Source organism: Oryzias melastigma, linkage group LG9, assembly GCF_002922805.2.
Source record: "Oryzias melastigma strain HK-1 linkage group LG9, ASM292280v2, whole genome shotgun sequence".
NCBI classification, from domain to species: Eukaryota; Metazoa; Chordata; class Actinopteri; order Beloniformes; family Adrianichthyidae; genus Oryzias; species Oryzias melastigma.
The window spans coordinates 27,110,637-27,126,696 of record NC_050520.1 but is presented as its reverse complement, the minus strand read 5'-3'; the positions used below and the strand labels follow the sequence as shown (position 1 = coordinate 27,126,696).

At 39.5% G+C, this 16,060-nt stretch overlaps 1 protein-coding gene across 2 annotated transcripts in view; it reads right to left on the bottom strand.

The window, feature by feature from the left end:
• The window catches only part of si:ch73-138n13.1 (trichohyalin), a 31,637-nt gene that overhangs the window by 14,520 nt on the left and 1,057 nt on the right, over nt 1–16,060 (bottom strand). For both annotated transcript variants that reach the window (XM_024275157.2, XM_024275156.2), the window contains exons 2-6: nt 15,183–15,276; nt 11,754–12,999; nt 11,564–11,648; nt 7,587–10,478; nt 6,151–6,276 (exon numbers count right to left, since the gene is read on the bottom strand). In XM_024275157.2, coding sequence (XP_024130925.1) covers nt 6,151–6,276; nt 7,587–10,478; nt 11,564–11,648; nt 11,754–12,997 — 4,347 coding nt within the window. In that variant the 5' untranslated portion in view covers nt 12,998–12,999; nt 15,183–15,276. The remainder of the gene's footprint in view (nt 1–6,150; nt 6,277–7,586; nt 10,479–11,563; nt 11,649–11,753; nt 13,000–15,182; nt 15,277–16,060) is intronic.

The window sequence follows — 16,060 nt, the reverse complement described above, 5'->3', positions numbered from 1 at the left end:
ACAGCAGTGGGGGTGTTGGGCGCCGTACGTCTGCGTAAGGACAAACGCTGCTGGCTGCGCAGAGAGAACCTGCGGATGGACTCCCTACTGCGGGACGCTAGGGAGCGTAAGGAGTTGGTCCTCTTGAAACCTTCCGCTCCGTCGTCTTCTCGTCCTCCCCTCTCCACTGAGCTGGATAGAAAGTTAAACGCCCCGTGAAGGGAGCGACGGACATTTCCTACCCACCCTGACACCTGAGAGTGAGCCCCTGACAGCTTATCGCCGAGGTACTCCATCACGATGCTCTGCTGGTTGAACAGAGGCTTCGAGCTGAGCTGTGACTCTTGCAATCGCAGCAGCAGGGGAACATTAGAGGCAGAGAGAGACAGCAGTCCGGGGATGGAGTCCCAGGTCTTTACTGACGCAGGGTCAACGCTGCAGCAGCGAGGAAGGTGATGGAGAGAGCAATGACAGAGCTCATTCACTCCCAGGTCGTAATGCAGCACGGATATCGCAAGTCATCCAGAGACCAGGACACCTCCAGTTTCACTCGTAAGGCGTCTTTCTGCAGGGTAGTCCCGCCGGAGCCACCGGGATTCTTGTTTCAACACATCAGTGTTAAGGCTCCACTCGGTCTGCCTCAGCTGAACATGGGAAGCTTTCTAATGTCTATTTCAATGCTTACAAGATATGCCTGCTATGATATCTCTGTCACAACACACAAACAGCAACCCAGAGGTTACAAAAGGCCAGAAATACTCATAAAGGACACTAGTCAAACTGCTTCACACCCTCTGACAGGTTTTCTATAGTTTTAAAGCCGTTAATCACCCCTGAGCTAAAAGAAAAAACATTTCAATTCATTCAGGCGGATGTTCACTTTGTTTTGATTATTTACGGCGTTTAACCAAATCCCTTTGAGTTCATCAACTGTGAGCTCCTGTCCTGACCTACAATCAAAATCCCAGCATAGGGAGCATTGTCCCAGAGTTGACATTGACAAATTCATATCCAAAAAGAAAGGCTCAGGTTTGGAGTTAAATAATCCATCCAACTGACAGGGCTACATCCTGATGGTGCGCGGTGTTCAGAGCTGCAGAGGGATTTCACAGCTGGTGGTAAAAACGAAGAGATGCTGAAGTCTTTCGTACTCCGTGGAGGAAAAACAGATGGCAGCAAAAGATGAAAGGAAGGGGGGAAAAATCCAGAAAAAGAAGAGAGAACCGCCTCAGTTTGAGTTTTCTGCAGGTAACGGCAGGTATGAGAAAATGCGTCAGCAGTTGCTATTTGTAGTCTGCTTTATAGGACTCACTGTCAAGGAGAAATTGGGTGGAGAGAGGGAGGGAACTGAATCAGGGAGAGTGAGAGGGAGAATGGGAGGTCCCTGACTCAGAGAGGCAAAGGGAGGGGGAGAAAGAGGAGAGGGGTGATGAATGTTCTGCAGTGCTCTGCTCCTCCAGCCCGGTCCGGGAGCAGCAGGTAAAGTGACAAACCGAACTAGGAGAACAAAAATCAGTCATTTTAAGCAACTAAATAATAAATGAGCAACAACCCAAAACTACAGACAGATTTGAAACCAATCAATTAAAGGGAGCAAAGTGAAATAATAAAGTAGATTTTACCACATGCTAAACCAGTTTTTCAGCCCCGTTTGGCAAAAAGCAAGAATCCCCAGAGGCAAGTAAATGTTTGCTTAACTCCCACTCAGAGCTCAGCGTATGCAAACAACAGAGCAGCCCTTCCTGACATGAACTCACAGGCTTTTGGCACGCCGTTTATCCATCATAAAGTTACAGCGGATGCCTTGAGGAAAGGCTGCATCAGCCTCTGAGCAAATGAATGGAAATGGGTTAAAACAAGGTCAAGAACTGCTCACGTGTGCCCCCTGCTGGTATGATCTCTGAACTCTCATGACAACAAAAAACTTTATTTAGGAGCACTAAAGCATTTGCGTCAATCTTGCACACTTTTGGTGGCTTAAAGGCAAAGTAAATGACCTCTAAATACAAAATAAAGAGCTCTTTAATAATTGTGAATATCTGTGAGTTTGGATGGTTGCAAAACTTTAATAAAAATAAAATGTACCTATATTATTGGGACTGTAACAGATAATTAAATGGACTATACTCCAGCTATTTTCTTTAGCTCCTTAATCCTGTTGTGGGTTGGGGGTCTTTTGTTGGTTTTGCTCTTTTTTTTTTTTTTTTTTTAAGTTCGGGGCATCTGCTCTATAACTAATCAGGGATTTTAGGTCTCATTCTGGTATTTACTTGAGCTTCTCTGAAAGCTTAGTCAGCTGTTTCCTCATAAAAAACTCTGCTGTTGTCTTGGATTCTCACTATAACAGATGTTAAAGAGCAAAAAGGGTGAGCAGGAAAATGCTTAGGCAGCAAAGACTGTAATACAGCACATGAAGATGAAAATAAAGTCAGAGGGGAGGTCTCTGAACATGATCTACGTATTTTTCCAGCACAATCACAGGGTTTTTCTGAACTAGATAGTATGACCAGGCATTATTGCTAGAGTGCCATCAGTCTCAGGAAATTGTGCGACATTTATAAGACAGAATATGCAAAGTACTTGGTGTTTTTTATTTGTTTTCTTGAAAATACATTTGATTGTTTCGAAGCATCAAACATTCTAATCCATCTTATATTCAGACCAATATCTAATCCATTATATGTAAATATCCCATAAAAATACTCAGGAGTTAAAAAACACAGTAGAAAAAAAAAGTGAATTAAAGGAAGACACCAAATGTCTGAAAGCTGTTGATTAAGATCATTTTTCCCCATCAGACTAATCATAAAAAATCTGACTTGCTGTATTTCCTCCTACAATTTTAAAATCTATGAAAACATGTGTTTGAATAAAGTAAATTTTATGAATAATATCACCTTTCAGTATCCTATAATCTGATTTTTGATTAAGCAGAATTGAAACAAATTCTCCAAACACTGACAAAGCAGTTCTCAATACAACATAAAATCCAACAACAAAAGATCAATCACTTCCTAATTCATTCTCCTTTGTATGATCAGTGTCATCCAATGGGAAGTGACTCATTGCAGCTAATCTTGTTAGTTTACTGCAACCTGCCTGGAAACTCAACCCAGAGTCAAACAAAGATGCAGACTGCCGTCTCCTCAATGCTTTCAGTTTTATACATGTAAATATATGTAAACATCTGAAGGAAGACATCTGAAATCAGGAAGTTTATCAAGGGACAGAAAAGACTCAAGCAGTTCAACCACATTTATAATGCAGCTTCCAACAATATTCCATTCTTTGATCTGCACTTTTAAACTTCATCAAAACACTTCTACCAGTCTAAAACATGCATTTATTTATTGTATCTCATTTACTGTATGCAGCATAGGTATATAGGCACGTTCAAGTCAAATAAGTCTAAATATCTGTTCTTTTTTCCAACTTTTTTCTTTGTGTAGATTACATATATAGGATATATGCTGATTAATTTAGACTTGAATAAATATGAATGCAAAGATATTTTCAGAGATAAATGTGACAACTGTTTATCAATAGTAGGATCTTGCTGAAAAATGTAGGTTAAATAAAGAAAAAAAATGCATGAAATGCCAGATTTGTCTGATTTCTTCTAAAACCAAGACATGATGGTTGCAGGAGAATCCTCTAACAGACTCCTTGTGCATTTATGTTTGTGTTTTTGTGTGAAGTTGAAAGCACACAAGCAAAACTATGAAGAAAATTGATGCACTATTATCTTTAAGCACTGATTATCAGCACACAGTCACTGATAATGGGGGTTTTCTCTCGCTATGGGATGGAGTTTGGAGCTTTATTTTGAAGGATGTGTTTGTGACATACTGGCATCAAATCTAGTTTTAAAAACCAAATGATTAAGAGCTATTACTACTAATTACTATTATATTATTTCTTTAATATATACAGATAAACTTGAACTCAGACAAAAACATTTTGCCCAAACGAATCAAAACTGAGAAACAGATATAGCAAAGACAAGTTAATTTTTAGTCCTGAAATATCACTTATATTAAAGCAAAAGTAGCTTTGAAGTATCCCAAACATTCAAAATTAACTGAAATCCATATGTTTTTTTCCTTTAATTATCTAACAAAGTTTTCAGTTGTTTTACTTGCACTAAAGCTGATTATGACGTTGACAGACAATGAGTAAATAGAGAGACTAGTCGTTTTAACTTCACAAGTCACATATCTTCTAATAAATACTTCCTTTTAAAAGCGACAAGTCAACACAGATTTTAAAAAGTTATATTATGCAATGGGTCTACTACCAGGAAAAGCTCTAGTTCAAAAGTATTTTTTGTTAAACGTGCCATATGATCCTCTCGCATGGACACTATGCTGCTTTGAAAATTGTTTAAAGGTGAGCGGCAACAGGGGATTAACTGATTTAATGCCAGATTTTTTTTCAAAACCTTAAACTGTGAACAGTTCTTCTGTTTAATGCTGTGATTGTGATAGCTAGACTCAAAACTAAAGAAGGAAATAATTTGTTCACTGAAGAGTTTGGATTTGTAGTAGACAGTCGCATCACAGACTGAGATCAGAGTGGAATTATCCAGACTATCCATCCTAATCTCCCGTTGTCTTGATAACTAACAGTAGCAGATGGTCAAAGGAACCAGAGATACTGGCAGAAATCAATCAGCAACAACAGGATCAAAACCCATCATGATGATTGTATGAAATTGCTAAATTCTGCAGATACACTTTATTACCAAACCAAACAGACAAGTGTTTCCAGTGTTCATAATTACTGGGGGGGGAGGGTACACAAATATATTAGCGTATTATCAACATATACATTTTTTATTTAAATGTTTAATCTGATCCTCTACATCTCATTGTAGTAAATTGATGCAACACCATTCAGCAAAGAGGAACGAGTACCAGGATTACTGCTAGTGCTCATAAATGTAGACTTCACCACTAGATGGAGCTGCTGATCGAGTACTGACTCCTATTCCAGCTCGGACTTTACACAACAGAACAATTCCGGCTTCCAAAACCAGCTCACAATTACAGTGTCAATGACAAAGAGCAAAGTAAACCTTACCCAGCACAACTGATCAAAAGTGCACACTTGACTTAAATATCAGGTGTGCAAACAGAACTAGTGAGGAGTAGATCTGGAGTTGCATTTGTGCTATCACATATACCAATCTAAGAAAAGAAAAACAGTCAGCAACAGGTTTAAAGGAAAAGCAGTAGAACAGGTACAGGAGAAACACAAGATGTTACTTCTGTTTACAATCATGGGTTAAAGCAAAGCGACAAATTCTATTTAAGTGGTTTTCTTATCTAATCCTGATTGTCTCTAACATGAGGAGGAGTTTTATAACTTTTGTCTAAAGTCTAAAGATGTGAAACGGGTGAAATAAAGTCATCAGCCCTGAAGGGCTTTTGTTACTGAAGCAAGAGTATACATGTGCTCAGAGAGAAAAATAAAAATCATACAGTCACTTTAAAGAGCAAAACTATTTCATTCTAAAAAGATCAAACTGTATTTGACATACCCCGCCACAGACGAAGCATTTAGCGCTAAATGTTGTGATTTTTGCTTGAGTAAAGCCCTAAAAAGTTACATTTGCTTGGTAAAAAAAAATTTATATGAGACTTAAAATAACTAAAGATATAGTGAGTTCAACTGTGAATGATTAAATGAACTGTTTCTAGAAGGTCTGATGAAAACACAAGGATGTATCCAGCTATAAGACAAATATATTTGCAGTCATGTATGATATTGGTCTTGTGAAGGAGCTGAGCCTCTGTCAGACTCCAGGCCTCGAGGGCCGGAATCCTGCTGCTTATTCTGAAACCCTGTCTAGTCTGCAGGCGGGTTCCTGCTCAGGTGTGTTTCGCCAGTAAGGAACTAGAATAGCAGGTTAGCTGGAAGCATGTAGGACACAGATCCTTGAGGCCTGAAGTTTGAAACATGTGCTTTAGATAAAATGAAGAATAATTGTGGATTATTGAGAAATTGTTGTTTTTATTTTAAATAAAACATAAATGGGGAGTTAATTGTTGACAAACTCAAAAACAAAGCCTTCAATGTTTGAAACATAATTTATCTAAATGAGAGTATGAATTTGAATTTTTATAATATCAGCAGGAGCAGGAGCAGCTCTCTCTTTGCTTCACTTACCCAGCTGTGGCGATCCTGCTCTCTGTTAGCGCTGCGACTCCTCATCCTGGACAGATTTTCCTCCATGGAGCTGTTTGAGCGTGCAGATTTTCTAGACATACTTCGGGAACGCATCCTATTCAGCTCCTTTAAGAAAAAAAAAAAAAAAGGTTTAAAATAAATCTTACATCACTAAAAGTAATCCATTCAAAAGTTGTTCCACATACATTCCTAAAATGTATTCTGAAGATTCAAATATTTCTAGTTTTCATGATTTTCCACCTGCTCTTGAAAGTTCAGCTAAAAAAATATATAAATATATATTTTTATAGTTGCTTTTATTTTTCTGCACTTCAATTTCAGCACCTAAAACCTTTTACCCCCCTGAGTGTAAAAAAAAACTGCAGCAAGACTTCACTGGATCCCTTCAAACAACCCACATCAATTGAACTTTATCATCATCACTCCACTGAAGTTCAAAGTAGCATTTTTTAATTAAAAGGACCAATTACTGATCTCCTGACACCTCAGATCACAAACCAGGCTGTTCTAGTCAGAACCTTTAAGGTCCTTCTAAATGTTTTTATATGCTCTTACATGTTCAAATTTGAGCTAACTTATATTTTATGGATGACTGTAGAAGTTGCTGATAAAATTCATTATTTTTAAAAGCAGCTCAAGCTTTGATACATAGACAGGCTTTCGGTTAACTGGACCATGTTCATTTTAATTGTACGTTTTTCGCCATATTTTATTAACGTTTTTAAACCTTTGGTATAGTTTTATTTTTTACTGTTGACTTTTTTAAATGCATTTTGAGAAGGTTTTTTAGATTTAAACTTTATTTTCCTTCTGAGATAATTAATTGAATATGAATAAATTAAAATTAACATAATTTATTAATGTACATAATTCTAGGAACAGCTGACCATACAAAACTAAAAGGAGTTCAGCCCCAATCACCTGTTAAATTTTGTACTGTCATGACTTTATTCAATTTATTTGAAAACGTTTTTTGCATTTAAAAAAGAAAAACTTCAAAAATAACATCAATTTAACTGTTTATCTGATTGGAGATAATTTCATTAAAATATCAGTTGATTGCAATCAATAATAATACAGTTACAATGATTAATGGGCCCCAGAAACTCAAGAGTTGGTTCAAACAAATAGCCAGTGACTGACCACACTGACTAGTTTATTCTTTGAGTTGCAACTCCGCTGTTGAAAATCCATGTGGGTAAGACCATCTCTAAATGTGATTGTGTCTGGATTCACTCACGCATCATTCCAGCTGTCCACAAATATTAGGATTAATCAAAGTGTAAATGCCGTAACTCAATTGTCTATAGGCAGTTGTACCAACTGCTAAATCTACCGGATGACTTCTTTTTCCTAACACAGACAATAATACTGTATAAATTTCCTTTCAATGTGTGTCATTGCTCCCTCCTCACCTGAGATCCTTGTAATCTCCTGGGGCTTCTGCTTTGTGATTCTCTAGGAACCCAGATCTCTTCTCCCTGAGGGCTGCCAGAGAAGACTCCAAGAGAGTTCCTAGTTCTTACTTCAGGGCTGGTGTGAAACCGCTCGTTCAGAAAAGCAGCCCAGTCGTTCTGTTGATCTGGGAGTCGTTCCTCTTGCTTGCGGAGTGGCTGTTGGGGGCTGAGGGTGCTGGGAGACTTTTTGGGTTCAATCACAGGTTTATCTACTGACATCTCCACGGGCTGTAGCTCCCATGGATCCTGAGGGGACATTGTCCACACGGCGGTGGGTTGTGGTGGTACTTTCCAGTTGGTATCCCTTTCGGGCGCAGGACTTGACTTAAACCCGAATGCAGCATCAAGTTCCTGAATAGCAGACACTGGAAACAAGTCTTTATTTGGGGAGGGTTGCGCTTCAGGTTTAAATGAGTCTATGTCCAGAATGGCAGGCTTGTATGGCTCCCTCCAGCGCATGGAGGGGTCACCGTGATTGGGAGAGGCTTTAGGGGACAACTCATCTCTTAGCACCGAGTCCAGATCCAGCACCGTCGGCCTCATGGCTGACGATTCCAATTTCAGTCGCTCCTCATCCTTCCACTGCTTCTCTCTGAGTCGTTGTCTTTCTGCCTCTTGCTGTTTGGCAACTTGTCTCAATTTTTCAGCTTCTTCTTTTTCCATCTTCTCCTTCAGTTCTTGTTTTCTCAGTTTCTGGTTTTCAAATTCCTGCTTGTCTAAATCTAGCTGTCTCTGCATCTCCAGCTGCCTTTGCCTTTCCCTTTCCATCTCTTTCCGTAGCTCAATTTCCCTTTGTTTTTCCCTCTCTTTTTCAAGCTCTTTTAGTTTTAAACGCTCTTGCTCTAGTGCAGCTTGCCTTAATTTCTCTGCCTCTTCAGCAAGCTGTTGCCTCTCCAACTCTTTTTGCCTTTGTTTTTGCACTTCCAGCTGTTGCCTTTCCAGCTCCCTTTTCTCTTCCTCCTTTCTGTGTTTTTCCTGTTGCATTTCCAGCTGCAGCCTTTCCCTGTCCAGCTGTTTTTGCCTTTCTTCATCCCTTTGCCTCTCTTTTGCCCGCTCCTGCTCTTGTAATTTTTCCCTTTCGATTTCCCTCTGTCTTTCCAGCTCTTGTTTTTCTCTCTCCAACTGCCACTGTCGTTCCTTTTCCTCCCTCTGCCTCAGCCTTTCGATTTCCTGCCACCGCCTTTTCTGCATCTCTTTTTGCTTTTCTCGTTCCACTTCTCTCTGATGCTCTAGCTCTCTTTGCCTTGCCCTCTCTTTTTCCAGCTCTTTAAGTCTCATCCTCTCTTGCTCCAGCGCTATCAGTTTGATTTTTTCTGCCTCTTCGGCAAGCCACTGCTTCTCCTTCTCCCTCTGCAGTTCTAGTTGTTGCCTCTCCAGCTCTTTCTGTTTCTCCATCTCTTCCATTCTTTGCTTCTCCTGTTGCATTTCAAGCTGCTGTCGTTCCTTGTCCAACTCTCTTTGCCTCTCTTCATCCCTTTTCCTCATTTTCTCCTTTGACAGCTCTCTTTGCCTTTCTAGCTCTTGTTGCATCTGCTTCTGCCTTTCCCTCTCAATTTCCTTTTGTTTTTCACGCTCTTTTAACATTTCTTGTTCCAATGTCATCTGCTTTAGTTTTTCAGCCTCTTCAATGTTCTCCTTATGTTTCTGTCTCTCTATCTCATGAAACCGCTGTCTTTCCTTCTCCTTTAGCCTGGGCTTTTTAACTTCAATGAGCTCTTGTCTATCTACTTCTATAATCCTCTCTAAACTTCTCTTCTTCTCCTCCTCCAGCTGTCTCTGCGTCTCCTTAACCTGCTCCCTGACCTGTTCATGGAGATTTTCTCTTTCAGTTTCTCGATTTTCTTTCTCTGCGTTTCTCGACTGTTTGTCTGTATGAGATGTGGTGTCGTTAGGAGACAACTGCCTTCTCATCATTGCTTCAAGCTCCTGCAGAGAAGTGTTCCTCTCAAAGGCTTCCTCTAAAGATGGATTCCTCTTGACGGAAAGAACTTTTCCTTGTGGCCCCCCCAGAGCCGACCTCACAGAGGAATTATCAGAAGGCACAGTTATTTCTCTTGTCCCTGCATCTCTGGGAGAAACAGGCTCTTGCATTTGCCCAGTCAAAGCAAAGTAAGTTGCCCTTGGTTTCGGCTGTTCTTCTTTCTCTCTCTTTAAATATTTATGTGCTGCAATACCTTCTTCCTCATCTGCCCATCTCTGTCTATCACCCTCTTTGTCCACTAGCGCTTCCCTTTGCGATTCCTTTTGTGTCCCTTTTTCCAAAATGGACTCTTGGTTGAGATCAGACGCGTTCCACTTTGGTAAAGCGCCTACTCTCAAATACCGGGGCACTGGCATCACTTCCACAGGAGGCTGGATTTGTGGCTGATCCATCCATTCGAGCCCCGGTCTGCTCGTGTCTGAGCGTCTCGAGCGGAGCGTCATGGCCTTATCTTCCCACTGGGCTGATGGGACGCTCTCGCTCACTGCCCTTTTCTCTTCAATTGCTTGAACTGTATCGAAAGCGTGTACCACACGAAGAGGAGTGGATGGAGATGCAGGTTCCTCGAAGACAGGGGGGGAGAGTGGTCCGGCCACACTTTCTCTCTTAAACGAAGGCTTCCTGGACAAATCCTTAGCCAAGCTTGCAGGTTTCTCCTCCTCTGATATAGTCACATTGTGTCTCTCTACGTCAAACAAAAATGCTCGCACGGTGTGTAGTTCACCAGCACGACCACCATCCTGGGAGGTGTTACTTGTCTCTTTTGCAGAAGATCCTTCTGATGTGGAGTCATCCTTGAGGTGCTCTTCAGATTCTTTCAAATCATAAAGTATCTTGTGATCGTTAGGAGTGTTAGCCAACTCTTCGTCCTGAGGAAATGAGCACAAATCTTTTGAAATTTTTATTGATTAAAAGATGCTTTAAACTTATGACATCTGTGATTTCAACATGAATAAATTAATCAGAACACTTCGCAAAATAAGAAAATAAACCAAAAAAATAATATATGGATAAGCTGAAAAAAAGATAGAGGGATGAATTCCAGCAGTTTAAAGACCCATCTCTGATCATATTTTGATACATTGTAAAATAGTTCTCAGTAGTCTTTTAATTATGATTTCTTTTTTAGCCATAATAAAAATAAAAACTGTCATTTTCTAGGACATAGTTTCTGCAGTAGCTCATTAGAAATTTGCCTTTGGGTTGTGGGCGGGAGTATTATTGCGTTGCTAAGAGCTTGAAGTAGGGACCTTGTGGCCCACCCAGTATATTTTCCATCTAAATAAACTTTTTCCAACAGCATTTATTTGTCTACTCCTAACTCACAACCATTTGAACAAATAAATACTCAGAAGTGCACATTTTAGCTTAATTTTCGTAATGCATGTATTCCATCAACAGAAAAATGCCACAAAAAAAGACATTTTTCATCAGTGGGTCTTTAAAGGACTTCATGAGCATTACCAGTTCCTTCTTGACGAGCACTGACGTCACCACAGTAGGTGTGGTGTTGAAGCAGTAATCAAAGCTTTTCTGAAGTGACCTTTTTCCCACACCTCTTTTTGATATTTCATAACCCAAAGCCACTTGGGACGAGTAGTTGTAGCCATCTTGGGTTTCAAAGCTTTGTGAGTCCAATTCACTTTTGTATTTGTTGCAACAATAGCCGACTCTTCAGGTAATATCTTTTTGACACAAAATAGCTCAAATTTCTAAACAATTACATTGAACATGAATGAAAAAAAAACATTTGAACTTTACCAGTATAAGAACATTCTTTTTTGGATTTTGTTATTTTTTCCAAGGTTGAAAAGCTCCTATGATTACAGGTTAGACTGAAAAACTCTAAACCCCTTTTGGATGTAACATGATGTCGTCTGGTATTTAATCGTAAATTAAAAGTAGAGTAAACCCATCAAGAACCTAATCCTTCAGAGCTTCTTCCTTCTCTTACCCCTTTTTGAGAAACTTTGCTGATCTCATGGCGGTCTGCTGCCTCAGTGACAGTATTTAAGTCTGGCGACTTCTCGGATGAAAACCTGATGAACATACATCACACGACAAAAAGCATGCATGACAAATGGAACTCATGGACAGAGACGCGGAACACGAACAAAAAAAAGAGGTCAAGGTGCGGTTCTCACCTTTTGGTAAGATCAATAGACAAAGGGCGCGGCTTTGGCGTCGGCTTCACGGCTGGGCTCTGAGTTGGAGTCGGATCTACAGTCAGCTGCTTAATCAGCTGTTTAACACCAACAGATGTTTCAGTTTCAGTTTCAGGACTCGGCTGCACAGGAGACTGAGGATCCTGGCCCGTGGACCCAGCCACAGACAAAGATGAAGAATCAAATAGGCGACTGATGCGCGACTTGATGTTTGGCCTCTGCTTTTCCTCCTCAATCTCTTTCACTGTGCTTTCTTCAGTCTTCTTTTCACTCTTTAGGTCTGGATTTGGGACATCTTCTGTTTTCTGTGGTGGCACCTTCTCTGCTGGAGTGTTTTCATCACTACTTTTACGGTGGAGTGACAGACCAATGGACTCAAACTTGGATGTGAGATCAGCTGAGAGGGGTCTCCTCCCAGCCCAGCGAGGAGCAGGAACAGGCTTCTCCGTCTTATTTAAGCTATCTGGAAAGATGGCGGATACAGGTCTGGGCCTGGAGCTTTTGGGTCGCAATGGTACAGGTACTTCACACTTAGCTTCATCTTTTTCTTCTTTATCAAACCCTACTTCATCAAGAAACCCCATTGACTTGGCTCTTGTAATTGAAGCTCCAACTTTATTTTTGGACTTTACATTGGTTTCTTTTTCTTTTGCAGTGGTGCCAGACCACTCTGCTGCTGAAGGTACTGCAAGACTCTTGGAATAGGCAAAGTTTGATACGACAGGTTTTTGTTTCTTGGCTAGCGCAGAAGAAGTTGGTTTACTCGGATCATCTGGGTCAAATGGGGGGGCTGATTTAAATGGCTGGGTGACAGGCTTTGCTGTCTGTGCCAAATTCAACTTATTTGATGTTTTGTAGAAGGTAGGAGCAGGCCGGTTGGAGTTGGCTGACAATGGCTTTGCAGTTGGTTTTGGAGTGCTTGGCAGATCTGGTTTGTGCCCAGCCAGACGAGTGGACTCTGGTCTAGGTTTGGTTTGGGGCTTAGGGGCAAGTATGGGCTTAATAGTTGGGTTTCTGTCCACAACAAAAGGTTTAGGAGTAAGTCGAGGCTTAGGAATTGGGACAGGTTTGCTCGGTTCTGACGCAATGACATTGGATTTATCAACAGATGGGACCTCGATGCGACTCTTATTGCTGGAATCAGACAGTGGACTCAGATGAAGTCCTGCTCCTGCCACCGATAACCCCAGCTCTCCAGGTTGAACCTCCACTTGAGCAGCCATCCCTTTAAAGGAACAAAAAATAAAAAAAAACTTTGTTTAAAAAAGCGAGATTTTACAAGTGTTTTTCATCATTGTTCTATAAAAAAAATGCAAACACTTGCTGTGTGGAGCCTGTTTAGACTTTGTTCGGTTTGCCTCCCACTTTCACATTAACATTTACAATTTATAAGGGTATTCTACTTAGTTTTTGTAACTAAATTGAGCGTTAAAGTCCTTCTCCATCTGCATTTTGATCCATTATAAAATCATTCCCAGTGGTCTTTCAATATGATGTTTTGAGCAAAAATAAAAATTCCTAGATTGTTCTTTAAGACATATTTTCTACACAATGTCAACGTCATCACAACTTTGTCTCGGAGTTGTGGGCTGGACTCATGGCATGAAAGCAAGCCTCTACTGATATCCCCACCATCCCACTGTTTAATACAGAAACTCAATTTTCCCTAGAGTGTGTCTTAAATGGTAAATCAAAAGAACAAGTGTCATTTTGCTGATCCTGTACATGTAGTTTACAGTGGCTAAGAAAAACCCAGTGATGCAGTGCTGTCATATTTTTCAGTGGTGGGTGGAAAACTTAAAATGAAACAGTGACTGTTAAACAAGCAAAACTAGTTTTTTTCTCCAAAACAGTTGTGCTAAAATATCAATAGGACTCAGGAACAACAAAGCACATATAACTTTTTACTTATGCTGTTGATATGCATAAAAACAGTCTTACATGCAAATATCATACGTGTACAGGTCACTAACCTCTTCATACCAAATAAAAGAACTCTTTTAAATGTGAGGCTTATTAAACTGTTTGGTTCAAGTCCATTTGCCACATACTTCTGGAGGGCCTTTAATAGGTGATGTATTTAGTCAGTGAGATTAATTTATAATGGAATGATTTATTTATAATGACATCTCCAAATAGAGTATCTATCAAGAAAAAAAGATACTATGGTCAAAATAGTTTGGTATGTAGTGGAGTTCCACCAAATGTTTAAGTGAGTCTCATAAAAAAATTATTTATTTAAAAAAATATCTCGACAGATTACTGCACTGACTTTGGACTTCACAAACACAATGAACCAACACCTGCAGATGACATGGACTCTAAAGCCACCATAGACTGTAAAAATGTTTCCTTGGATCTCGAGCAACTCTAGAAACACTTAAATGAAACTCTACTTTTACTATAATCTACTTGGATCTGAAAAAAGCTGAGCAACAAGTCCAGTTCTTAATGTATTAAGTCCTGGTAAGACAACATTGATGTTGTTTTAGAAGAGGTATGACACACAAAAACCCCAACAGTTAAAGGTTATGGTCTGTCATTTCCTCTGAAGCCATCAACAAATGGACATTGTTTCTTTCAAAGCTGCAGTTTTCTCTGCTGCTTGTTTGTCTTTCTAAACTATGTTTCCTCCAATCCAACTTCTATTTACATCACTCTGTGAGCTTTAATGGTAATGACATAGTGTGTCTTACCCAATTTGAGCGGCAACTATCATCTTTTGGAAAACTGTTTGAAAATATTTTCCATGTGTGTGTGGCCTGTTGTTGATGCATACTGACAGACTATTCAGAGCTCTGGAAAATCTTTGAAGAAATTTTAGTTGTTTTCTGATCGAATGTTTGAAATATTGAACTTTTTTTGCAATTTCCTGCAGTAGAAAATGTAATCAAGTTATCATTGTTCAGAATATGTTTGAGGAGATGCTTGAATCAAGGTATAAGGTAGATTAAATTATTGAAATAAATCTAGTTTTTGTTTATATTTTAATTATTTAAATGTACCAAAATCATATGGAAAGTACAGTTCTACAAAGTGCCATTGTGTTCCTTCCTTGTTTCTACTCAGGGATTAATCATTGAAAAGAACTCATCCATAAATCCATACCTGGCTACGTATAAAGACATTCAGCGATTCTGCTCCATAACTAATTTACTTCATTGGTCAAACTGTCTTCCCTATATTAAGAAGATACAGTAATACCTTTAAAATGTGTTTAAAGATTTGCTTACAACATGGGTTTTAAAAAAAATATTTTTTTTCTTTCAAAATAATAGGGATGAAGACTCCAGGAGACAATGTGGGCCTTTTAAGATTTCACATTTAGTCATTTTTTCATCCAAAAAGTTATTTTGGAAAAACAAAAAAGACATATTTAAGCTGCTCCTACAAAAAAATCTTACATACCTGACCAGATGTCAACCGTCTGCTGAAGAGCTTGGGCTTTTGTTGTAACCAAGCCACGATGTCATAGCACAAAGAATCAACGCATAGAAGAAACCTAAAGGAAACACGTGTCAACAAAGAGCATAAGCTTGTCACTTGTCAAGACGACAATGAGTCAGACAAAAAAAAAAAAAAAAAAAAAAATCACAGCAAAGCTCAAATCCTATTTTACTGCCTGCTTCCAATATAGACTGATATAGAAGGTGCACCAAGCAAAGGCTTGAGCAAACATCGTCACACCCATACATTTGAACAGATGGCTCAGCACAATGCTCCAGGAAATTCATTAATGCAGCTCTGCAACTTTTCCAGTATGAATATTTGCATTATGACCTCGATTACGCTTCACATATCATGACACCAACCCTTCCACAATCTGTGTGTAAATTCAATCTGTGATGGTCAAAAAATTTAAACCATTATTGGCAAAAATGTGATAAGACTTCCTGAAAGAATCTACAACAGCTGAAAACTATTTCCCCCAAGTTGTCAGGAAACTCTTTTGCCTTGATGGAATGCAAAATATTCACAGTGATGGTGGGTCAAGCAAAACAACAGCAACTGGGGAAGTTTCTACTTTGAATGGCCCAGAAACACACTTAACTAGCCACAATGCCTTGATAAAAACCCAAATTTACTCCCGTCTATAGTGAAAATTAAATTACATTTATGTGGCGTGGTTACAAAAGTTTCCCTCAAATTTGTTTAAAATTCCAGCACTTCATGTGGGGGAAGCTGGAATAGAGTTAGCTGTGTTTTCACAGTAGACAAGCCATTAACCTGGTTTGTCCAGTTCCACAGAGGAAATTTCCTTACATGGGACAACAGGGTCCAAGCCA